The following is a 26,432-nucleotide window of genomic DNA, read 5'->3' as shown; positions in this document are numbered from 1 at the left end:
TATAACAAACATCATCGAACAAATTATCTAATGTTATTTTTTTAATTTTATAATACTTCTCTCACTTTTTTCTACACACTATCGTAATTTTAAATTTCTAAGACTAATAGTTTTTGAGCAGCCAAAAAAAAAAATTATGTTACATAAAGTTGTACAACCAAACCAACATCGACGGCGGCTGTTACAAATTTTAATATAGAGATATGTATGTATTAATATTATTTTTATATAGAGATATATAAGAATTAGCATCTGTTTAAACTAGCTATAAACTGAAATCCTTAAAATTTTGCTTTTTAAAACGGGCTGTCAAATGAAACAAATGAATTTGGATCGTTTCATAAAAAAAAATTATTCAAAAGATTTAGACATTTTTTTATTCGGTCGTGGAATTTAATGCCTTTCATAAAAATAATAAAAATCCATATTTTTATCGTACATTTATCGTTCATTTTCAATTTTACCCGAAATTCTTATTGGAATTTAAGTATTCTTGCGAAAATATAAATGTCTTCATATGTATTTCTTTCAATAAGTTTTCTGACATATGAAGCAACACTTCCTAGAAAACGTCTCAAAATGAAATTGAAAATTCATTTTTAAAAATTGAAGAGTTCTGGAGAATAAAAAAAGCAAATAGAATTCTAAAAATGGCAGAATTGAAAAGAAAGAAGGGGCTAAGTGACATTCTAAAATTCTTGACGTCAGTATAAAAACATATTATAGTCAGATCTATGCATATTATTTAGCCATTTTTTACTTAGCACCTTTTTACCACTAGGCTTTAAAATTATGCATTTGAAAACATGTTACGAATATGCTTCATGTTAAAACTTTATTTCTTATAGCTAATGTTTTTACTTTTTACTACATTCATTAGGGTACTTGTAAACGAAGTCACGCGTATGGTGTCGAACCTAATTGGCTACTGAATCGGGGCAATTGAATGTCACGATTCATCAGCTGATCAAGTTCGTCACCTACGCGTGACGTCGGTTGCAGGTACCCTATTAAATATGATTCGAAAATTTATTCAGTGCGATAGTAAACCAATCATAATAGCTTACGCTTTATCTTATTTATACACAACCATCATTTCTGCGTTATTCTTCTTCTCCAATGGGATACCTCCAAGTGACGTAGTGTGAGTATCTTGAGCCTGATTGGTTGTTGAAACGTGGCATTTGTTTATGTTAGCAACAGTTCTTTCCATTCTATTTCGAGTAATCCAAGCGCGTCAAGTACCAATTCTCTTAAGTAACACAGCCTGTATTCTTTAATAAAGATTTCAATTCTTTTACTATATATTTACACAAAGACAGGCACGAAGCCATGTAGAACATAAGCAATCCTATTAATCATCGAAGTTGCCTGGCACACAAAATAAAAATTATATCACGGTTATAATGAAATGCATAAACAAATAGTAAATCTATGTTAAGTAAAAGAAGTAGATAAGAAAGAATTATAATTCAACAAATTCGATTAGCGATGCGGTTCTGTACTTAATTGACTTAACGCTAATTAACATTCTAAGTTCAGAAACTAAGCTAAATTTCAATACGCCCTTTTGCTAATAAAGATTAGCATAGAGCCGCGATGGACCAGGGAATCGAGCGTTCGTCTTCCAATGAGGCGAACCGGGTTCGAATCCCAGTCCATACGAATTCCGCATCCGGATTGCACCTACCACAGTGCTGACGTGAAATGTCCTCAGTGGTAGACGAATTATAGGTTTCAGTCCCCTTGCCGTGAGGCTAACCGTGAGAGGTTCTCGTGGTCTCCCTCTCCATGTAACGCAAATGCGGGTTAGCTCCATCAAAAAGTCCTCCAGGAAGGCAAATTTCTCCCTATGCTCGATCCAGTAGTTCCCTTGTCTTCTGGATTGGGTTCAAAATGACAAGACTACGGAGTTGAACATTAGTAGTCGTAAACTCATAAAATTGGGTCAGCTGTTCAACGACGGTTATTAAAATAAATTTAAAAAAAGGGGGGGGGAAATTAGCAGGTGCTGACGTCATAGATCACATGGGTGGTTTTCTTGTAATTGCAGGTACCACTTTCGTTATTGTTTGCTATAAGTATGGGACATCATTTTTTTTTTCTACCAGGACTGTGTAAATTAGGCAGTCTTTTTTTAAACAAATTTGCTCTGCAAACAGTTTTCAGCTGTTGCTATAGGTCGCAAAGCTGATATCCTTTGCATTCACGTAATGTTCTTCCTCTATTAGCTATCACTCTTTGAATAAAATGTTTGGAAAAAAGATTTATTTCGTCTCAGATATATTCATATTTTTTCCTCTGAAAAGGTATCTGCGGATCTAGATAAAAATTTATTCTTATAAGCATATGGACTTTTCTGGATTGGCAAAATACATATACTATGTATATAAATGCAGTACATATGTCATAATGGATTCATAAATGGATTATTTTTATCCATTTATGAATTCATAATCATAACGGATAATAATCGGTGAATGGATAAAAATAATCATAATGGATAATAATCGATCAATAATCATAAATCGACTCTTAAATAGGTTTTGAGTAACAATTTGGTGATGTTTCTCTCCAACTTGGTTTTCCTTATTCCGAGTAAAAATTGAGTCCTTTAAATGTAACGATATAGTTTTATTTCTAGTTCGTTTGCAAACTTTAGTTAAAAATAACGTTTCTAATAAAAAGCTGAAATTTAGTTAAAAAAAATATTTATTTTCAATGCTTGAAGTCATTTAGGCAATTAAATCTGATATATGTTAGCCTAACTAACCTAATAAAGAGTACCAAAAAAGCTATCGAAGTTCTTAAAAGTTAATTACATTACAAAATGAATGGTTATTTTATTTTATAACCGTCGTTGAACAGCCGACCCAATTTTGGGTTTACGAATACTAATGTTCAACTCCGTGACTTTGTAATTTTGAACCCATTCCAGAAGCTAAGGAAACTCCTGAATCAAGTATTGGGAGAAATTTTGCCTTCGTGGTGGGGTTTTTTTTTTGTGTGTGCGTGTGGGACTAACCCGCATTTGCGTTACATGGAGAGAAAAACCACGAAAACCTCCCATGGTTAGCTTGACGACAAGGGGACTCTAACCCGTTATCCGTCTATCACTGAGAATATTTTTTCGTCAGCACTGTAATTGGTGTGATTGTGATTCGAACCCGGTTCACCTCATTGGAGGGCGAGTGCTCTATCCCTTGAGCCACCACGGCTCATGAATAGTTATTTAATGCTATTTTACTACTTTAAATAGTTAAAATAATTTTTTTTTAAAAAGACATCATGCCAAACTTTTAAGATTTGGTCTACTAAAGATACCTTGTTCACCACTTTAGGTTAAGTTAACGATGAAATTTTTGTTCCGATTTTTTTCTTCGGCGAACTTCGGCTTTCTACCAATAATAGATTGTTACCCGTTTGTCATAACTCTCTACCTTATATACAGGGACTCTAGTTTTTTTTTTTTTTTTTTTTTTGCTAATTCGATACTTGTACGCGATATCGCACTTGGGTAAATCGAGGCATTTGATCATGCCACGATTCAGCAATTAACTAGGTTCGACTTAACTAGGTTCGATCAAATTTAATTGAGTTTTTGCAAGTGACGTCATGCGCGACGTCACTTGCGAAAACTCATTTAAATTTGATTTGAAAATTGATTCAAAATGATAATAAACTAAGCCTTAATAGCTATTACACACAACCAGGTGATTAGACACAACCATATTAGATCAGAGGTATTCTTTTTCTCGAGTTGCAAGCATCCAATTTTATATAGCTTTTTATTTTATACAGCACTAGGGGGCTATGCCACCTGCTCGCTAACGCTCACCAACCTCGATGATTGCTTCGTAATAATTGCTGTTTCTTGGCATAAAACAGTTGAAATTATTCAACTCAACATATGTGTACTAAATAGAACACTTGTGCCTTCACTTTCCACGTCCAAATATTTCCCTTGTGATACTATTAAGATTTGTTAGTGAACATAAATCATTTTTCTAAGTAATTATTTTTTGAAATAACATTTAACATTAAAAGTATTTTGTTATAACAAATTTGGTGAATTCACTACTGTAATTCAATATTTTTGCTTATTTACTGAACGGTAGGGGGAAAAATTTACTTGAGGGTGCCCCTTGGCGAAATTGGCGACTTATGTTTGGCGCCATTCCTGTTTGCGGGGAACACCGTGGTAACATGAATGGCGGACAAGACATAATTATATTTCAATAAAACATTGCAAAATTTCGACGAAACATGGGCCAAAACTTTATAAAATTGCACTGAACCCAATATAAGCTAAATTAATAAACCCAATAATATGCATTTTGAATCGAAACAAAAATTAATGGAGTAAGCACAGAAAGAAAAGGAAAAAAAACAACTCACTTCTTCATTAAGCTTGAATATCCTCAGATTTAGGAGCACAGAATTCTCTAATAGCAGTTAGATATACTGTCTAAATTTATCATGAATAAAATCTGTGTACCTCCATCGCCACATAAATTCGGCGAAATACAAATCGAAAATGGCGTCTGTGGTGCCAGACTAGTGGTGACATTTTTTTCAACTCCCTTTTTATGACTGCCCACATACCTTCGAACTTATTGACCAGAAGCAAAAGTAACCTAACCAGCAATGTTTCGTGCTTCCGATAAATCTACCCGATCTATCCAGCAATGAAATAACTTAAATTTACAAGAAATACCTGCGTACACATATTTACAAAGGCAACCATTTTATTTTCGTAGAACACATCTAGCACAACATTCTTTCTGTTGCCACTCACACTTTTCATATATACACAGGTTAATATCAAGTTATTAATATTTACACTTTAAATGAATGACGTCATCTTATGAGAGTAACGTAACACTCCCACCTTTTGATTATGTGTATTCCAATAATCGAAATAACAAAAAATCTAATATAAATTTAAAATTATGTGTCCAAATATCTTGATGGCATCTTAACAGTTCGGCCACTTCTTGTGGTAACAATGTTTCGTAAGGTACTTGAGAAATTATTATGTTTGTCACCTTCATTTGAAGTTGCGCTTTCGTTTGGAGTTGAACCTTCATTTGGTGTCGAACGTATTTCCAGGGGATAAATCCGCTGCACTGGCCTCAAAAACTCGGTATGTGCTGTTTTAAGTCGAGCCACGCGTATCCTTTTATCTTTACCAGGATAGACGGTAATAACTTTAGCCATCGGCCAGTGTAATCTTTTCTTTAAGTCATCTTCGATTAACACAATCTCGCCACCCTTTAGATCATAATAGTTATTCTTCTTGCGCGGTTGAAGGAGTGTCGCTAGGTATTCGGGGCGAAATCGTTTTCTCAACTGTTCTCTTAACGTCTGTTGATATCTATAGCGTTTTTTAAGATCTATTGTATCCAGCTGATCTAAATCAGGTACTCCCACCGTCGAGATCTCTTGTAAAAACATGGACGGAGAAAGAGGTATTAAGTCATCCAGATCTTCTGAGAGGTATGTAAGAGGTCTTGAATTGATAACTGACTCGCAGTCACATAGAACACTACTCATTTCTTCGTATGAAAGGCATGCTTTCCCCAAAATTTTTCGAAGAATATTTTTTACCAATTTCACCATAATCTCCCAAAAGCCTCCCCACCAGGGAGCAGATGGTGGATTAAATTTCCATTCAATTTTGTAAACTGATGTTTCAGCTTCAATTGACTTCCAATCTAAGGACTGAAGTAGATTCTCAGCTCCTATAAAATTACTCCCGTTGTCACAATTTATGCAACAAACAAGCAACGTAGTAACGTAGAACTAACGGACCTCTGAAATTACATATACCGTTCAACATTTAAAAATAACGCTAAACTCTGAACCAATCAGAATCACGGTTGGGCTTCAACATCGCCCAGCTTGGTGATCACAACTTGACGAGAATCAAGGGGCAAAATCAAATATAGTCTACCCCTGTAATTCAATATTTTTGCTTACTTACTAAACGGACGGATGTATTTTATGTACAATTTTTGCACACCTCACTTTGTGCATGAAGTTGAAAGTTAAGTTCAAAATCATTGAACTTATCTCTCTAACCGTAATTCATAATGATTTTATTATGTAATTTACACCAAAAATAATAATTGTGAAACCGTCACTAAGATCAAACACCTATTTAAAGATCTTTATCTTGAAATGTAACGTGAAATTACGTTATAGAAATAATAATAATAAAAACAATTCTCTTAAACTCTTGATTTAGGAAACAAAGAAAATCAAAAACGTATTAATAACAGTACAGGTAAATAGCTTTAAATAAGGGATAGAAAAATATTTATAGGAAAACAATTCACCATATATACTAAAAAAACAAACAAACGCTACTTGAGGTCCTCTTCTGACGTCATAACATTAAAGTGACTATTTCTTTTTTTCGATGCTCCGGATTTGTTTGTGTATACTCGGAATACTTAGTTTTTCTTAATTTAATTTTTGTGCCGTGATTTTGTAAAAAAATGTGTTCTTCATATTATAAAATATCACATAAAGATATAAAAAAAGTAATTTGGGAAATTATCCTAAATTGATTTGCAATTACATGATAGTTAAGATGCGGATTTACTCAATTTGGTTTACACCAGCAGAAATTCTTATACCGGAAGTTGAAACAACCTCTACAAATACTGCCCCCTACCGTGGAAAACATGAAACGCTGTCGAGAATAAGGTGAATACCTTTATGACTTTTATGAATTTTATGCTGATGACAACCGAATTGATATGAAAATTAATGTACGAAAACTGGATTCTACCACGTGATTTTCCGGCCAATAAAAATGCACCGACAACAATGGAAAACTGCGACACCATCATTAGAATTGGGTATACTATAGCCTACGTCACAGATCGTGTTATTCCTACTAAATTTAACTAGTAAACAGCATTTTCTGCGAACCTGATTTCTAGCAACAAGTAAAAGCATCAAACGAAGTGTCTTGTTATAAGTCGCTACTCGCCAGGTTGGAATTGTATTAGTCTAGTTCCTTTGGAAATAATTTATATTGTTGTTTTACCGAAGTTTATGAATTTAGTAAGCATATTTAAAACTCAGTTTATTAATTAAACTAAAAGGTAAATGTTATTCCTAGTAAGTGGAAGTAGTTGTGCTTTTTTTCATATTATAACCAATTGCATATAAAGTTAGACAGAAATTTTTTTGTTTGTTGTATTGCACTAAATTATTGATTTTTGATAGGGTTGATACTTTTAAGTTGGAATTTAAAGGTTATTTTTGAGCCTCTTATGAGAAATGAATGATTAATCCTTTCACTGAGTACTCAAACATATCCCCATGGTAAACAGGCTGAAGTGTCCTGTGTAAGTCTTAAGAGTCACGTGACTATTCAGGTGTAAAATTCTGTGGAGCCAAGTGCTTTAATATTAGTTCGAGACAAACTCTTATGGGGGGATGATTAATGGCTGTTTGTAAAGAATATAAAAGTATTGGTTAAAACGAGACAGTGATAAATTACATCTTCTCGGTTGGTAAGGAACATTTCTTTTTATATCTGGAAGATGTAGCTGTAACTGCGATTTATCTACGAATTCGAGTAGGTATACACAAAGAAATAACTTGTAACAATACCAATAGACGTTAAAATTTTCTTCCAACAATGAAGTCTCACTATTTATAGTTATCTCGCAACGGTATTCGTTTCTCTTCTCTGTCAAATCGAATTTTAATGTGATATGTAATACCAGAATAGGAGATAAAAATAGTTAATTTCTTAAACTTCTTAAGTACTCGTGCTGGAATTAAGTCATTATGTTGTAAGATATTGTGATTAAAATTTAATTTTCGATAACTAAATCTACAAATCAGTATTATTCTGTAACTATTCCGTTTAAAATTGGAACTATTGCAGTTGAATTCAATAATAGTAGTAGTATAATCTTGGTAGTTACACAGTTAACAGTTGAATTACCGTTTTAGTTGAATTTTGGTCAGGTTTTTGTGCATTTAAAAATTTGAGTTTTATTAAAAATGTTGGTAGATGATCTAACGTAGAAATGAAAGGAAAAAAAATAAAGAAACGCAAAAGTTAAACTTTTACTAAAATAGAGATTATCAAACTAAAAATATTTTCATTACCTAAAATACTAGAACAGTTAAAATTAGCGACAAATTTTAACTGTTTGGGCTGTTTTTAACTGTTTCGCCTTTGGCTAATTTTAACTCTTTAATCAACTAATTTTAAAATTTGGTAAAACTACCAAATTTTTACCGAATGTAAAACAAAGCAGCATGATAGTAAATTTTTTTTTATTTTGAAATTTTACTTCAAATTATTACCAAAAAACTGAGGTAAAAATAATTTTTAGTGTTCCCAGAGACCCCAAATCACGATTAATTTTTGGTTTTTGCCATTTTTCTTCTAGTCTAGTTGTTAATTTTTGAAATTAGATAATCGTTCATATCATTGCAATTAAAAAAATTTTCTTACATTAAATTTAGAGCTATAAATTCTTCGTTTTTATGGAAAATATCGTTTTTTAATGAAAAGAATTGCAGGGACGAGAATTCTAAATAAAAGCCTCTTAGTATTTTAAATATTTTATTCGGACTCTTTAAATTGCGTTGTTTAGCATTACGTAAATTGTTTCAACCTTACATTACTCAAAGTACATTATTTAATACTAGGAGGCTTCGCCCCCTTCTCGCTGGCGCTCGCCAGCCCCCGGAACTGCTTTCGCAGTACATTTCGGATCGCTTCGCAATCCGATGCTCGCTTTGCTCGCTCATTGGAAACGTTCTTAGCGTCTAGCTTTTGTACACTTTTTTGAACACTGAAGTTTCGAAAACTTTTCACTGTAGAAAATTCTGAACCTGTGCATTTCAATATTAATTTGAAATTGTAAACAGTTCACATATTTTTCTTAATCACACTATTCTAAATTTCAGTTGTTGAGAAAAGTAACTGTTGTAAGTTTTGTTTTAAAGTCTTACCCACCAGAGGGCTAAAACCATGTGTTGTAAAACAATATGAAATAGTACTGAATGCCGGATGTAAAGCATCGGCTTCGATGAAGATAATTTTGTGAGAATTTTTTGATAATTCGGTGAGAATTCACCCGATTAGACATATGATGCTCACTACGTGCTCTTGCGCGCCGAAGCCTATCAATTAAAACGTATTAGCGTTTTACATAATATAGATTAGCCATATGATGCTCACTACGTGCTCTTGCCTGCCGAAGCCAATCAATTAAAAATGAAAACTGCTGCCAGCGCGAGAAAAGAAATATCATCGGTTTTATTGATACATACGTACGTATTAGCGTTTTATGTAATATAGATTAGCTTTGAAGCTATATTTTGAAGGATTATAACTGTACAAGTATTATTTTACAAGGAAATTTATGTTTAGTCAATTGAGTTTTGATAATGTAGCGATTCCATCTATATTGAAAAAGCAGTTTTTTTATGAAAACGTATTTATTTGACCCAACACATCAACAAAGCAAAATTAAATTGAAATTCTCGTAACGGGTTATTATAAACTTAGGAAAAATAAATTGGAATACCGGTAACGGGTTAGTATACAGTTTGCAAAAGTAAATTTAAATACCCGTAATGGGTTAGTAGAGACTGTAAAAATAAATTGGTATACCAGTAACGGATTACTATAAACTTCGTAAAAATAGAAATACCCCTAAAGGATTAGTATAAGTTTTTCACAAATAAATTGGAACACCCGTAGAAATAACCGTAAAAGGTTAATATAAACTTAGTAAAAATAAATTGAAATATCCGTAAAGGGTTAGTGTAAACTTCGTTAAAGTAAATTGAAATAACCATAAAGGGTTAGTATAAACTTTGTAAAAATAAATTGAAGTACCCATAACAGGTTAGTATAAGCTTTTCACAAATAAATTGGAATACCCGCAACGGGTTAGCATAAACTTTGCAAAAATAAATTTAAGTACCCATAACGATTTAGTATATACCTTAATTTCAAACAAAAACTATTCTCAACAAAAATATAACTCTCTCCAAACTAATCAATTAATTCCTAAAATTGTCTCGTTCAATTATTTTTTCTTGATTTCTTTATATGTTTTTTTTAATTACTTGTGTTAGCCAGATATTTTTAAGATTTTTATAGTACTTTAATTCTTCTTCGAATTTCAAATACAGTACAGTCTTAGTTATTTAGGGTAATATTCAAAACAATAATCCAAAATTTTAGCAGTACGGAAGACAAAAATCATTTGGGCCATATTTTTGAGATTTTTACAACTGTGCTCCCCCAGTACACAAATTTGCATGGTTAAAATCTTAAAATATTTTATTATTGGCATTGAAATTTTAGATAATTCTTTCCAACTATTGTTTTTAAAAACAGATAAAAAAAAAACAGCTAAGAAATAAAAAATAAAAATAAAAACTTGTAAGAATGCTCACAGTAACAAATAAGAAAATTTTAATAAGAAAAGTTTTTGAAAATTAATTCAGTATTTTTTTAGTCTACGCTGGCCTTCGTTTCGGTAGTAAACACGACATCCTATAACTAATAATATTTCGGTTCTTAAAAATTGATTCTTTTTTTTTTCATTTTAATTATCCTTATTTTGTGTCGAAAAATTTAACGAAATTCTTATAGTGATAACACAAACATGTTTTTCTGGAATATATTTGAACATACGGCTCGATTACTGTGCAAACATAGAATACTCATTATTTTATTTTATTATTTTTGTTTTACATTCTAACCCAGATGTATATACATTCAGCTATAAAATAATACTCTTTAGCCTTGCTGTATTACTTGAAGTACTTTTCAACGTGAAAATTATTTGATCGAATTCGTTAAATTTTTTTTTGCGTCGAATATTTTAATGGAAGAAAGACATTTAATTTGTCTCAGGCGGGGAAAAAAATACAATTCTAAGGTGTTAAATAATAACAGTAATAACTCGTGCTAAAGTATAAATAACTGAATTTATTTAAATGAGAATATTTTTAGAGTATTTGTTAGTGAATTAAATTGTATAAAATAGCATTATTGACAGTTTAATAGGGTACAGCAAAAATCAAGAATAAAATATCAGATTTTATATTTAAAAAACTTGCAAAAATTTTTTTATATAAAATTTTACCTTTCATTTTTGTAAAATGGCGGAATGGAAAAAAATTCTAAACATCAAAGTTTAACATTTGATTGAATGAATCAACATTTAATAGAATAAAACCGTTAAAAATTAGGAAAAGTTTCTTTTTTTATCTATACAAAGTGTACCAATCAATCCAATGATCAAGTTATAGAAATTTTGACATTGTGGTTCAAATTAATTATGTACGTAACGGAATTTGAAATATGTTTGAAAACAATATTGTTCTAATTTCATATTTTTAGTGTAGCACTTTAAAATAAAATGTGAATAATTTAGTGAAAACATTAAAAAAAAATTTTTAAAAATGAAAAAATTATGTAGAAAGACTTATATTTAAAATGAATAATTCAGTATTGAAAAATTTAAATCTTGTATTAATTATTTTAAATTAAAAAATAAATTACAAGTTTAACCAGTAACTTACTACAAATTAAAATATGTAAATAGCTTTTGTATGTAACTACCTACATTGGATAATAGTTGATTTGTTAATAAAATAATTTTTCTGTATCATTAATTACTACAGAATAGAGTATTGAAATACTGAAAATCACTGTACTATCAGACTTTAATAATACAAAAATTCCAAAAAGAAAAAGCAAAATTCAGTTGCTTTTTTTTTCTTAATATTGTTTTAAGAATTTTAAAAAAAAAATCATTTAATGTCATATTTATAAGTATATATTTTAATATTTGTAAAACATTATCGTTATTAATTCTTTTCGCAAATAACAATCAATGGAATTATGCATTAACAGAATTATGTATTAATGAATAACAATTAACGTAAAAATTACAACGCTAATTAATAATCCTAAAAGAAAGTATTTGAATTCAACAATAAAAAACTAAAATTGTTCTTGTTTATTTAATTCGACAGCGAAAGTAACGAAAAAAGCCCTGATGAAAAGAAATTATAATTTTCTCTGATTAATGATTGGCTTTATTGGGTGACACAGTTCTTTACAACGGCCTTCATCGGTAAACTTACGCCACTTCAATTTATTGATGCCACAACTTTGACCTAACAATAAAAAAAAAAGAATTATCGTCTGAAGAATATCGTTTGACAACATCACGTGACGTTTTAATTGTTTTTATCGTAACATTTATAGTTCTATTCTCTTCTTTTCGTTAACAACCCTAATTTAATTTTTTTTTCAATTAGAATAATAAGGCAGCTAACACTTTTTATTTTTTTATTGACAAACTTTAACATCACTCCAAGGAATAACTTGATCGATTATAAGCTCAACAGCGAATCGACGGAGACTTGTCTAACACTGGACTCAAGCTAGCGTTAAAGACCGATAAATAGTCGTCTGCTCGTGAAGGCGCCGCTCATTCTTTTCATAAAAATGAAAAGAAAACTGAAAATATTTCCTCTCCCTCCCCCACTATTTCATCTCTTTTATTATAGAACGCCATAAATGAAGGGAGATAAGAAATATCGGAAATCTGGAAGTCCCAGTCTGTAAAAGTGTGTGTTGTTTCTGTGTCTATTGTCTGAAATAGAACCTTTTGTGATTTATCATATACCTTAGCAATAACAGACTGAGTGTTAGGATTGGGGAGTATAAATTTCGTTGACGCATCTAAGGTAGTTTTTTTATTTATTTATTTTTTTTTTTGTGCACGAAAATAGCAGTTTCGATTTCTCTTTGTTTCAATGTGTCATTATTTTTTCCCTCTTTTTCTTATGAAAATGTGACATCACGTCCAGTGTGTCGTCACTCTATTGTTAACACTTTATGCCAGACAGTTTTCAAGTTTTCAGAATACTTTTAAAAGTTGTTTTTTCTTTTTATGATATAATTTTATTTAGAAAGACTAGCATGGATATGAAATATCAAAAAAAAAATTTTTTAAAAAATGTCTGAAAAAAATTTATTGGTTTTTTTTTCCGTTTTAATTCTTAAAATTTGAAGATGTTTTCGTCGAATTGCATTGGAAAACTATGCATTATTAAAATTTGTCATAATGCAACTTTTAAGCTATTCCTGTTAAATAAATAGGAATTTAAGCAAATTTTTTTTATAAGCCTTGCTTTAAAAAAATTAATCTACTTTGAAGCATTAAAAGCGCGTGAGTATTTGAACATTTTCTGCATCGCTTCCTAATTTCTGATTTAATGTTTTTATCTTAGAAGTATAGCCGATTTTAAAGAAAAAAATTGTTAATTACAAATTATTGCAAAAAATTTCAAATAATTGCAAATTATAACAAATAATTTCAAATAATTACAAATTATAACAAATAATTTCAAATAATTATACATTATGACAAATAATTACAAATTATAACAAATAATTTGAAATAATTACAAATTATAACAAATAATTTGAAATAATTACAAATTATAACAAATAATTTCAAATAATTACACATTATGACAAATAATTACAAATTATAACAAATAATTTGAAATAATTACAAATTATAACAAATAATTTCGAATAATTACAAATTATAACAAATAATTTAAAATAATTACACATTATGACAAATAATTGCAAATTATAACAAATAATTTGAAATAATTACAAATTATAATAAATCCATATGGACTGCATTAACCCCTTTAGAACCGTTCTCTCGTACTAGTACGCATGGCGTCGGAGCGTAAGAGTTCGAAAAAAAACGCTTCTTTCGCCGATTCTGAAAAGGGTTAAATTTCTTAATAAAGTATAATCTTTTGTTAATAGCAAAAATAACTTCATAAAACTTTTTTAAATTAATTTTTAAAAAATCTTTGATGACAACCAACTTTTTCTAAACATTAAGAAAAAGAGCTAACTTATGCTGGCTACTAATTCCAAAAGAAATAAAATACACTTCCGTAATATTTAAACGGTCCCCAGACAAAGTTTCAAATTATAGGAATTTAACGCTTTTGAAAATTATATAATTACCAATTCTAGGCATTCATTTATACTACCTTTAAAAAAGTAAAAAGCGGTTAATTATCGTCATATTGAAAGGTCTATTAAAAAATGGGAAAGTCACTAATATTTCATAATGAGCCTTGGTGGTTCCAGGGATACAGTGTACGCCACCCAAAGAGGTGAACCAGGTTCAAATCCCAGGCATGGCTGGTCGATACGAATTCCGCACCCGGCTCTAGCCGACCACAGTGCTGATGTAAAATATTCTCAGTGGTAAACGGATCATGGTTTTCCTCCCCATGCAACTCAAATGCAGGTTAGTTTAATAAAAAAAATCGTCCACAAAGGCTATTTCTCCCCATACTTGATCTAGGAGCAAAATTAATTTAATATATTTGAAAGAATATTCACAAAATTAAAACATTTTTTTTTCTACAATAAATTTAATTTTCTCTCAAACGGTATTTAAGATGACTTCACTTTAATTGTAGAAAAACTGAGCATGTTAAGTTAGATTTTGAAAACACTTACCTTTAAAAACTTAGTAGAAAAGCATGTTAAATTATGTATTGGAAATGTACGGTTCTGAAATGATTGAAAAACATATCGGAGTAGTATGTTAAATTAGATTTTGAAATTATTTACTATTAAAAATTGAAGATATTAGTGGAATATCTTGTTTAATAAGATTTTGAAAATATTTGATGACTATTCAAAAAATGTTAAATTGAACAAATTATTAGAAATTACAGTGTTTCTAATAATTTGATCTAATTATTACAAAATAATAATGAAAAATATTCTATATTTATATCATATATCGCCTAATTTAACCCATTGTTCCACGAACGAAAATACTTATTTTTAATAATTAATGGAAATTTTTGTTAAGTTAGGTTAAAAGTTTCAAGTGCCCTACTAAACTCATTAAAAAAATTTTTTATCAAACTTTATTTTTTGTTTTTATCTCAATATTCAATAAATATAAATTATTTTCTTCGATTTATTTTAGGTGTGCAGTTCTTGTTTCGAAGTTTAAGATGAACCGCTATGCCCATTCATTGGATTAACAAAAGCTCATTCAAGGATGCATTAAATAGTCATCTGGAAATACCGCAGCCTATACTTTCCTTTTCCTCCGATCTTGGTGCAACACGTGCATGACCACAGAAAGAAGCAAACAAGTCAAAAGAAAATAAAAATCGAATTCTAAAAAGGAACAGAAATAATCACGCATTCAAATCTTTCTTTTACCTGCGTGAGGAAGGAAAAAAAATAATAAAACAAAGCATCATATGTCGGAAGAACCTGCACGAAATGTGACGTCACACACTCGCTGCTCATGTGATGAAGGTAAACGTCACAGGGAAATAAGCGATTCGGAAAAGAAGGAATACTTTGTATTATTTTTTTTTTGCGTTCGGCCGTCATTCTTTCTAAACGATGGTCGAGTCAAGATGTTGCTCGTCAGCCGGTTCAGCATGCTCTAACACGTTCGATTGTTTACTTTTGGAGACATGAGTAAATGACCGCATAATGTTCTGGATAATTTATTTGTGTGTTGTGTTTTTAGAAGCATCGCGGGTGGAATCGATTTGTCGGCATGTCATGAAGGAGCCGAAAGGTGTCATCACCACCCCCTATTTCCCTGACCCCTATCCGGTCCCCATTAGCTGTCAGTGGGTCATCGAAGCCCCCACGGACAAAGTGGTCGCCGTGTATTTCACGCAGTTTTATATGAGGGAGGGGTTGAAGGCCACCGAATATGCTTATTATTCGGCGAACGTGAAGATGGGCAAGACCGAATTCGGGACCATCAGCTCCGAGCGCGAACCCACCTACCTGGTGAGCAACAAGAACGTGTTGGTGCTTGATTTCAATGTGCGCGAGATCGCCAACATCCACATGAGGGTGAGAGAGTACCTGTTGGATGTGTTTGGTTTTAATATCACTTATGAATTTCTGTCCAGGAATGAAAGTGAAAGAAAGGATGCTTGTTTATATCACCACTGCTCATTTAATGGGAATTGTTACGCGTCCGCCAAGTACGACAAGTACTACTGCAGTTGTTTTTCGAAGTATTTCGGGGAGGAGTGCCAGTACGATGCCGAGTGCGGACCAGAGGCCAGCAGGAACATGTGTCAAAACGGAGGGACATGCAGGTAAGATTTCAACATTTAATGTTTGATGTGGTGTGAAAATTATCTTAATTTATTGACAAATCAAAAAAGAGGATTCCTCTTTCCCTGGTTGCCACCCCTCGGAACTACTTTCGTAGTTCTTTTCTCTCTCTCTCCGCAGTCCGAACTTGCCCATGGATACAGATGAATTGTTCTCGTATATATGTACTTAGTAACCTATGGGGCCACATTGTGGGACCCCTTTTGAGCCTATAATTATTTCTTCCTGTAGGCTACACTAGTACCCTTTAATATATTGCATGGTCCAATATGAATATTATTTGTCAATATTAAGGCTAGATATTGGGCCATGTTGTAATACAGAATATTGACTTCGAATTTCCTCATTTTAATACTGCGTGCTTAGTACCTATAGGGCAACATTGTGGGACCCCTTTTGAGCCTATAATTATTTCCTCCTGTAGGGTACACTAGTACCCTTTAATATATTGCGTGGTCCAATATGAATATTATTTGTCAATATTAAGGCTAGATATTGGGCCATGTTGTAATACAGAATATTGACTTCGAATTTCCTCATTTTAATACTGCGTGCTTAGTACCTATAGGGCAACATTGTGGGACCCCTTTTGAGCCTATAATTATTTCCTCCTGTAGGGTACACTAGTACCCTTTAATATATTGCGTGGTCCAATATGAATATTATTTGTCAATATTAAGGCTAGATATTGGGCCATGTTGTAATACAGAATATTGACTTCGAATTTCCTCATTTTAATGCTGCGTGCTTAGTACCTATAGGGTAACATTGTGGGACCCCAATTGCGCCTATAATTATTGCCTCCGGTAGGGAACACTAGTACCCTTTAATATGGTTCAATTTGAATATTATGGGTCAATATTAAGATTTGATATAGGGCCATGTTGTAATACAAAATATTGACTTCGAATTTCTTCCTATGGGTCCACATTGTGGGCCCTCTATTAGGCCTTTAAATATTTCCTTTGGTAGGATACATGAATACCCGATAATATAATAAATACGTGGTCCACTTTGAATATTATGGATCAATATAGGGTTATATTGTATTACAGAATATTGACATCGAATTTCTTCATGTCAATATATTCATCGGAATTTTTTTTATGGATAGCGGTTCTACTTTTAAAATAATGCTCTTCAAATCGGAAATCTATACATAATGTGAAACATTTGATACTAAGTTTGTCAGACCGTATTTCAACTCTTCCTTCATTAGTATCTTATGGATCTTTAACCAAAATTAATTAAGCATCACTGGAGCTAATAATATTACATTTTTGTCTTCTATACAGTAAAAATTTCGTCTTTTAAAGAAGAAATAAAATATGCATCTAATTCCTTGCGTTATAATATTCTTACTAGTGTATATTTTATTGTAAATAGTTTGAAACTTTATAACTAAACAACAACCTCATTCATTATTCAATTAAATAATAAATATTATTCACGAAATGTTAATAATTTCTATGAAAAACATTGAATTAAATTGTAGTATTTTAAATTCGACGTTTTATTAATTATAATTTTGTAACTATCCAGTATAGTACATTGTTACTTTGCACAATCCAGTGTAAGGACAAATCTAATGCGGCTCTTAATATCATTATGAACATTCCTTAAAATATATGTACAATCTATAACGCTTTAATTAAGCTTTAATTTAATCTTTTGTAACCTGGCAACTTAGTTTTGGAAATATCTCAAAACATTTGTCAGAGCATGATATCTTTCCCCTTTATATCTTCATTTATTTATTTTTTGAGTTTTGTATTTTATTATTTCCATATCATTATATTTATATTTGGAAACTAGGTTTTATCGTTTACTTGATTAAATTGTGTTGCGAATCGGTTTCGTTTTTTTTTTTTTTGGTGCTCCTCACACATTGTATTAATATACTCATTTTGCTTTGGTTACATTAAATGATTAGAATATATTAGAAAGCACTATTTTTGGGGATATAATCGTGTGAGCTGATGAGGAGATATCTTTTAGTTGTTAATTTTTCTAATTTTTTTTCTAAGTTATAAATAATTTTTAAAATTTTTAATAATTCTTATTCTTCTTTTATTTAGTTTTCATTTCAGTTTTTGTTTATTTTTCTTTCGTTCTTTATTGTCTCTTCGATATATATGTATACTAATAATTTAAGTAAAATAAATTTAAAAAAAAATAAAAATTTGTAACAATGTGAATATCGTCAAGGGAACGTTACTTGCTCATTCTTATTTATTACTACACTTTGGCAATTTAGATTTGATAGGGGAAGTAATCACCGGGCCTCCGCAACGCACACTTCAGTTGCATAACTGTGCCAGAAAAAAGTATAGCATAAAAGTATATGATATGAAAATGTTTCTCCCCTTTTCACTGTTTCCCTAACTAATTACACAGAAAAACCGATTTTGCTGTGCGAAAAAGACTGCAAGTTAAAATGCGACCTTTTGCGTGCAGAAATGTAATAATTACAGTTACGAGTATTACCATTTTTTAACATACTCTACTAGTTATTTTGGATGATAATTAATATTGTAATCAGTATAAATAGTTTTTAATACTTTGCATATGATAAAAAATAAATTTTCAAAAAATTATTAGTGTGTAAAATTGACAACATTCTTTTTTTTTTGTATACAGTCCCCTATCCATGTTATTCGACGAACTATAATATAAAATTATAATCATCAGGTGATGCTATGCAGCTGAATTGTTTTTACTAGGATGAAACCGGTTTGCATTTGCTTACGCTCCTGTATCAATTGGTTAACATCAGGGTTGGGTTTTTGACATGACAAGGGTATAATACTGGTCTAAACCGTCAAAAACCCGTCAAAAATGTCAAAAACTGAAGTTTGCCAAGAAAATATATGAACTTCAAAACTACCAACAGTTGCCATGCATTATATTGAAATTTAATTATACTATAGGTAATCAGCGGGTTTTAAAATATTTTTTGATTAAAATGAAGGTAAAATCGACACTAACTACTCTGTGTATTTAACAGAAAGCACTTAAATTTGTATTGTCTTATGTTAAAAAGATTATTAAGAAAATTTAAAAAAATATTAGAAAGATTTTTCTTTAAAAGAAGATGTCTGACGTACAAAACTGCTAATATTTATCTTAAAAAATGTCTAATTTTTAGTATACTATACTATACAGTAAATTTGGTTATAAATAAATTTCTTAATAATATCACTGCAGATTTTCAATAACACATGAAAATGAATACGTAATATTACAAAAGATGTGAGTTTTCAAAAGTACAAGATTTTGGTTACTATTCAAAATATAAGTGTTACTTCAAAATTTTAAATTTATTTTTTCTAGAACATATTTAGAAACACTATCCTTTAAAAAATATATAAATTTTTATGTATTAATTAAATTTCACATATGAATATAGGTTTTTGACATTTTCGACATTTTTGACAATGAGGTTTTTGACGTGACGGTTTAAACCATGGTTTAAACTGTCAAAAACTGTCACATGTCAAAAACCTGCCAACCCTGGTTAACATTGTAATGTAATATGTTAAAAATAAATATAAATAGGAATTATATAAAAAATCTACTGAATAAAAACCCATTACATGTATGTTTAAGTATAAAAATATTGCCTATAAACTCGTGCACATCATGCAATTTTTAAAAAACTACAGTGCGTCTAATAATTTGATCTCATAATTATAATATACTAAAATAATACTTGATATAATAAATATTCCACACTTATATAATATATCGTCTAATCTGTCCTATCGCACGCACGTTAAATCTGACTGATGCACGTTAAATCTGTCGAGTCTCAAAGTCCTCCATGTTCCCACAACAAATCAATACCTCTGGGGGTACTGATCCAGGAGTTTCCTTGTCTTCTGGATTGGTTCAAAATTACAAGGCTACGGAGTTGAACGTAAGTAGTCGTAAACCCATGAAATTGGGTCGGCTGTTCAACGACGGTTATAAAATAAAATAAAATCTGTCCTATCGGCTAATTTATATTATATACCGTCTCATTAAATGAGGAAAACTGTTTCTAAACTTAGATCGACTCCCTCATTATGTATTTTGACTTCTCAGATTTTCCTCAGCTGCAGAAGTGTATGCAGTAATGTACTCATTTGAAAGCTCTTCTTCAATAACATACATTTTCTCATTCATTGAAGCAGAAAGAAGCAGCTTTCTTCGCTTAATTTATCACCTATTGAATCAAGCAACACTTATGTCCTCAAAAGCACACTATTGTCAAAACAAATTAACAATTCAAACAAAATCCTTGTCAACTCGTACTTCTGTTTACAAAAAAAACAAGTTTTAATGTTATGTCACATTAGGTGATTGATGAAAGCGTCATTGCAAACAAAATATGAAAAAGAATATGTTCTATACCTTTTATCTGATTTAAAAAGCCACATGATACGATAATTACTTTAACGAATTGTCATATATATATATATATATATATATATATATATATATATATATATATATATATATATATATATATATATATATATATATATATATATATATATATATATATATATATATATATACAAAAATTTTAAATAGTAATAAGTTAAAAATGTAGTATTTTAAAAAATGTAATTTTATGTGGCAAAATACAAAATTTGAATTAACTCGGGTGTAAATTTCCTGATAGATCAATTTTTTAAAAAAGGCGTATACTTAAAATTTGATTTCTCCGAAACTATTTCTACCGATTTCGCTCTCACATTTTCTACTTACACCATGACCTAAAAATTGTCTGCCTACCATTTCAAAATTATTTCAACTGCTATTAAATAGAATAATAAAAAATCATAAATATTTACAAAAATTGAATTTTTGAATGAAGTTTTCTTTCGACAAACAAATTTTATAATTGCGTGCAAAAAGTTTGAATTCGCTTGAAAAGTTAGGCAGATATTGGGAAACACGCATAAATTAAATAACATTAAGGGTTCAAACTTTGGAACTCTCTACTGACTAAACTATTGGGACTATATTTACCAGATTGAGGCTAACCCAGGGCTCGAAAAACAGCCCGTCCGCCCGTCCTCGGCGGTCAAAAATTCTCCGCGGACAACAACTTTCTAGAATCCGACGTCCGCGCGGACGGCCATTTTCCCGTTAATGTTCGTGATACATTTTAAATTTTTGTTATCTTAGAAGAGTCTAGCGCCTCACTTCTAAAATGACCCTCTAATCTAGAAATACAGCAACATACTGAGCATGGTGGAATTGATGTTTTCTCTGTCTCCCGTACTGCAGCGGTTGAAAGAGGCTTTTTAGCAATGAGTTTACAAAAAAACACATTACGTACTGGTCTTAAACAAGAAGCGTTTAACGCAGTTATAAACATCTACCTAAATGGAAAACCCCTTTCAGATTTCTATGCAGAAAACTCTGTAAATCATTGGCTTGATTCTGGAACTGCCAAACGTCATATTTGATTCATTTAAAAAACGCAGTACCCTCGGATAAATTGACATTCCAGATAACTTGACCCTTGTCATTTAAATTATTTCTTAAAAGAAATACTAGGTTACTATTAGTAACCTAGTATATACTATATAATGTAATGCGTATTACTGCATAATGTAATCCTAGTATTAGTAATCCTAGTAACTACTAATTCATTGTGTAATTTATATAAATGTTTGTAATAAATAAGAGAAATTATATTTCTATTTATTTCGAAGCGACGGGTTAGATTTAAAAGAGTACGGGTACATTGTTGGACAAGCCGTCCTCGGGGACGGGTAAAATTTCTGGGTTTTTTCGAGCCCTGGGCTAACCTCTATATTTGGGGCAGGGGTATCAGAAATCCAAATTCGTTGAAAAAATAGGTATGTTATTCAGAGAAAGTACGTTTTTCTGTGTTATTGATTTGCTTTACTTACTTACTTACTTATCCTCTACGTGCCTTGGGCACTTAAGGCCTCCAGCATATCCCTCCAACGCCTCCTGTCTTTAGCAATAGATCTTGCTTCCTCCCAGCCAGATATTCCACATTCTTTTAATTCGCCCAAAAACATGCGCTGGATGGTAAGTCTGGGTCTTCCTCTTGTTCTCTTACCATCAGGGGCCCATGTAAGCGCAACAGATGAAATTTTTTCTTTGGGCATTCTAAGGATATGTCCGAGCCAGCTCCATCTTCGTTTTTTAATTTCATCTTCGATTGTTTTTATTTTAGCTTTCTTTAATAGATTTTGATTTGATACTTTGTAAGGCCAGAAAATTTTAAAAATAAATCTTAAACATTTGTTTTGAAAGGTTTCTAATTTTTGTATTTCGATCTTAGTCTGTTTCCAGGTTTCTGCGCCATATAATAGTACTGCTCTAACAATAGCTTTGTAAACAACTATTTTTGTCTTTATTTCAATATTTGACTCTCTCCAAAATTTATGTAATCCCTTAAAACATGTTCTTGCTTTGATTATATTGATTTGCTTTAATCTGCTCAAAATACCAAGTTTATTTGCTTTAATCTGCTCAAAATACCAAATTTATTTGCTCCAATCTGCTCAAAAAACCAAATTTATTTGCTCCAATCTGCTTAAAAAAAGCAAATTTATTTGCTCCAATCTGCTCAAAGAAACCAAATTTATTTGCTCTAATCTGCTCAACGAAACCAAATTTATTTGCTGCAATCTTCTCAAAAATCCAAATTTATCTCTTCGAAGAAATCAAATTTATTTGCTCAAATCTGCTCAAGGAAATCAAATTTATTTGCTCCAATTTGTTTAAAAAAATAAATTCATTTGCTCCAATCTGCTCAAGGAAAACAAATTTATCTGCTCCAATCTGCTCAAAGAAACCAAATTTATTTGCTCCATCTGCTCAAAAAACCAAATTTACTTGCTCCAATCTGCTCCAAGAAACCAAATTTATTTGCTCCATCTGCTTAAAGAAACCAAATTCATTTGCTCCAATCTACTCAAAGAAATTAAATTTATTTGCTCCAATCTGCTTAAAGAAACCAAATTCATTTGCTGCAAACTGCTCAAAAATCCACATACATTTATTTGCTCCAATCTGCTCAAAGAAGAAATCAAATTTATTTGCTGTAATCTGCTCAAAAAACCAAATTTAAAAAAAACCAAAAAACCAAATGCACTGCTTCCAACCCTTCTACTGAAGATACCTTGTCTATCACATAATGTTTTGTTTTTGCCAATTTTTATCTCATAAATTTCGCAGTACTAGAAGGCCCATTTATTTCAAATTAACCGCCGATTTTTCACCGAACTTAATATAGCTGTAGATCCATGTAATTTAATTAAAAAAAACTATACCGTGGTAGACTTTTTTTCTGAAATAATATTATACTTGGTAGTTACCTTGTCTTTTGAGTGAATTAAAATTGACATCAGCGAGTAAACGTTTGTTGTTTTGAATGTAAAATTCAAGTTTAATGCTCTTAAGTTAACTTAAAATAAAGGGCCATCCATAAATGATGTCACATTCGTTTTTTTCAATATTTTTAACTTCTTCCTTTTAACACATGTTACGCTACGTTATACATATGCCAGCAGTTATTATAAACTAAACTGTTAATTTAATTTTTAAACTTTTACTACGATTTTTAATTGCATTTATGAACATAATCAATAATAATGGTGTGCATGCTACATTTGTACTTAGTTCATGATGAAAAAAATGAAAGAAAAAAAAGATAAAAGAAACAACATAAAGATATATAATCTGCTGGTTTTAAATATTTTTTTATATAAATCAAAAAATGGTTAAAATAAAAATATTATCTGTATCTTATTAATTATTATCTTTTATTTTAACCGCTTTTCTTGCTACCCTCTACCTCCTCCGTGTCACAATGTCACCAGCCCTTTTTTCCCCCCGAACATGTCACCCATAAAATTGTTTTAAGGAGTTATTCTAAAAATTCGAATATGGCAGGATTTTCTTTTATATTTTCCAAAGTAGTTAAAGTTAATTTATGAACACGAAATCTAATAAAAAAGTTTAAAAGAATCATTCTGAACTTGTAAAACTTTGGCATTCTAAACTTTCTTTTTTATTTATTTAATTGAGGAACATCATTTCTTTTCGGAGGAACTTGGTCATAAGAATAAATTAGTGATTCGCTAAATGGATATTACGCTGCACCAGTTTTCATTCGGCATTTTTTTATTTCTCCTGTAACTCTGTTTAATGGCCCGCGAATGGCCTTCAAAAGAATATCACTTATTAATAAGCACAAAAATGGGAAGATATCCTAATTTCCGGGTTTATACGGTCAAGTTAAGTAGGGGCTGCGAAAAAAAAATAATAAATGACATAAGTCAACGGAGCGGTAACGGAAAAATTAGATACGCCTGAATAAGGTGAAGTTCAACAAGTGCGAATAACTTTTCTTCAAATATTCTGTTCCGCTCAATGTAAGAAAGTTTTATTATAATAAAAGGAAGAGTTTTGTCTCTCCTGATCCCCTCAAATTATGGCTGTAGTTTCAAAGGTTAATGATAGCTTAAGAAATCAATCTAAAATATCAATTTGATTATCCCCAGAGAATTTAAAAAAAATGAAAATTTTAGATTACGTAAAATTTTAGAACCGATTAAAATTTTAGATTAAAATTCTAGAAGCATGGATAACTGTTCTAGTATTTGAGAAAATACAGTGTTTATTTTAATTACAGTTACGCGTTTGAAAGATGTATTTACCTAAAACCAAACAATTTAAAATCAACAGTATTGAAAAAAACAGCAAAAAAAAATGCCTCATGAAAGAGATAAGTACTAAAAAAATTGCTTAATTGTGATAAATTTTGACTATCATAATTTTGCCGAGGGTTGAGGCATGTGATAAATAATCTTTATTTTGTAATTAAATAATCTTAATCTTTATTATGATATATATTGGTGGGATGAATTTCTGTATTTTTATTAATTTAACAACCTATAGCCATGATATTTGTAGCATTTGAATTACTATTTCACATGTGATGAATGAATAAAATTCCCCAAAAAATTTATTTAAAAACAAAGCAGACCAAATTAATAGTCGAAGTAGTGAAAAAAAGAAAAGAATAAATTTAAAAATCTATAGCCATCATAACATTTGTTTCATTTGGATTATTAATTTACATGTGAGGAATGAAAAAAATTACCCCAAAAATTGATTTAATAACAAAGCAGACTAAATTATTTCTTCCTTGAGTCATAGTAAAAAGAGAGTAAAATAATTTCTACATTTTTAGGCCCGCAAAATTTCGTTATTGCTTTAACTTATTTTTTCTTTACTTTAATTGATAAATCAAAATAAAATATTTTTGTTTTAAAAGTTGAGAAATGTTGCAAAAGAAAAGTTTAGTGCGTGCCTGTATACAAATTAATCAAAAAGCAACACAATATGGGCGTTGAAATATTATTTATTTATTATAAAAGTTTCATTAGTGGAAATTAATTTTTGTAATGACAAGCATTCAGCTGTTATGAATTAATAAATTCATAACTGAGTTTTTTTCTGAAAAAAAAGTATTTTGATGCGAAAAAAAAAACATTATCGAAACTTGTCAAATTATGGAATGCATCAGGTGTTAAAATATATCATTTTGTAATTAGATTGAGTCATAGGGAAAATTTTCCTTTGTAAACAAAGCTCTCATGAAAATCACAAGGAAGACAACGTGATATCATTATACGTTCGAAAAGTTTCTTTGTCGTTAGTTTGAATGAAAAGAAACTATTTTTTAAATTCAGTTTTTCTAATTAGAGTTCATAAAAATAAATAAATTATATTTAAATACTTAGTAAGATTTTGAGCTCTGATGACGAAGGTTTGGGGTGGATTTTATTCCTTAAAAACTAAGTTTAATCATTTTTACCTACCTTGAAAATCAACTCATCGCGTCGTCTTTACCTGAACAAAAATAAGAAGAAATATATGTTTTTCCTTGTAAACCCAGAAACTTATTTAAGTGTTTGTCAAAAGGGAAAAAAAAAGCAACGTACGGTAATAAATTAAATAAACAATTTAATTTCATATTTAAAAGAAAAAGAAAAAAACATTTATTGTAGAAAGAAATTTCTTAACTAAAATGGATAAAAAAGCAGCATTCTTACTTTCTGTGGAGCAGCGCAAACGTTGCTTTGGAAATAAATTATGAACCATTACAGTGGTATCTAATAATATAACGTATTCAAATTCAGCACCTTAAAATCCATAAAAA

The 26,432-nt window shown here is 30.5% G+C and overlaps 2 protein-coding genes across 4 annotated transcripts in view; one reads left to right on the top strand and one right to left on the bottom strand.

Annotated features, from left to right (window-relative positions):
• The window catches only part of LOC107440417 (uncharacterized), a 789,850-nt gene that overhangs the window by 549,671 nt on the left and 213,747 nt on the right, over positions 1-26,432 (top strand). For all 3 annotated transcript variants that reach the window (XM_087157952.1, XM_087157951.1, XM_087157953.1), the window contains one exon: positions 15,060-16,209. In XM_087157952.1, the coding sequence (XP_087014078.1) occupies positions 15,584-16,209 (626 nt within the window). In that variant the 5' untranslated portion in view covers positions 15,060-15,583. The remainder of the gene's footprint in view (positions 1-15,059; positions 16,210-26,432) is intronic.
• LOC139425252 (uncharacterized) lies at positions 4,951-5,556 on the bottom strand. The gene has a single exon (XM_071179202.2). It carries the CDS (start codon positions 5,554-5,556, stop codon positions 4,951-4,953), a length of 606 nt encoding a protein of 201 aa, XP_071035303.2.

This window comes from Parasteatoda tepidariorum, chromosome 2 (assembly GCF_982258835.1).
Source record: "Parasteatoda tepidariorum strain Cologne lab strain chromosome 2, Ptep-v5.0, whole genome shotgun sequence".
Taxonomy (NCBI): Eukaryota; Metazoa; Arthropoda; class Arachnida; order Araneae; family Theridiidae; genus Parasteatoda; species Parasteatoda tepidariorum.
The sequence above is the reverse complement of the archived record's forward strand: the minus strand, read 5'-3'. Positions and strand labels throughout refer to the sequence as shown.

Excerpts from the sequence above, each read along its gene's own strand:
- LOC139425252 (XM_071179202.2), bottom strand. The coding sequence starts at position 5,556 with ATGAGTAGTGTTCTATGTGACTGCGAGTCAGTTATCAATTCAAGACCT.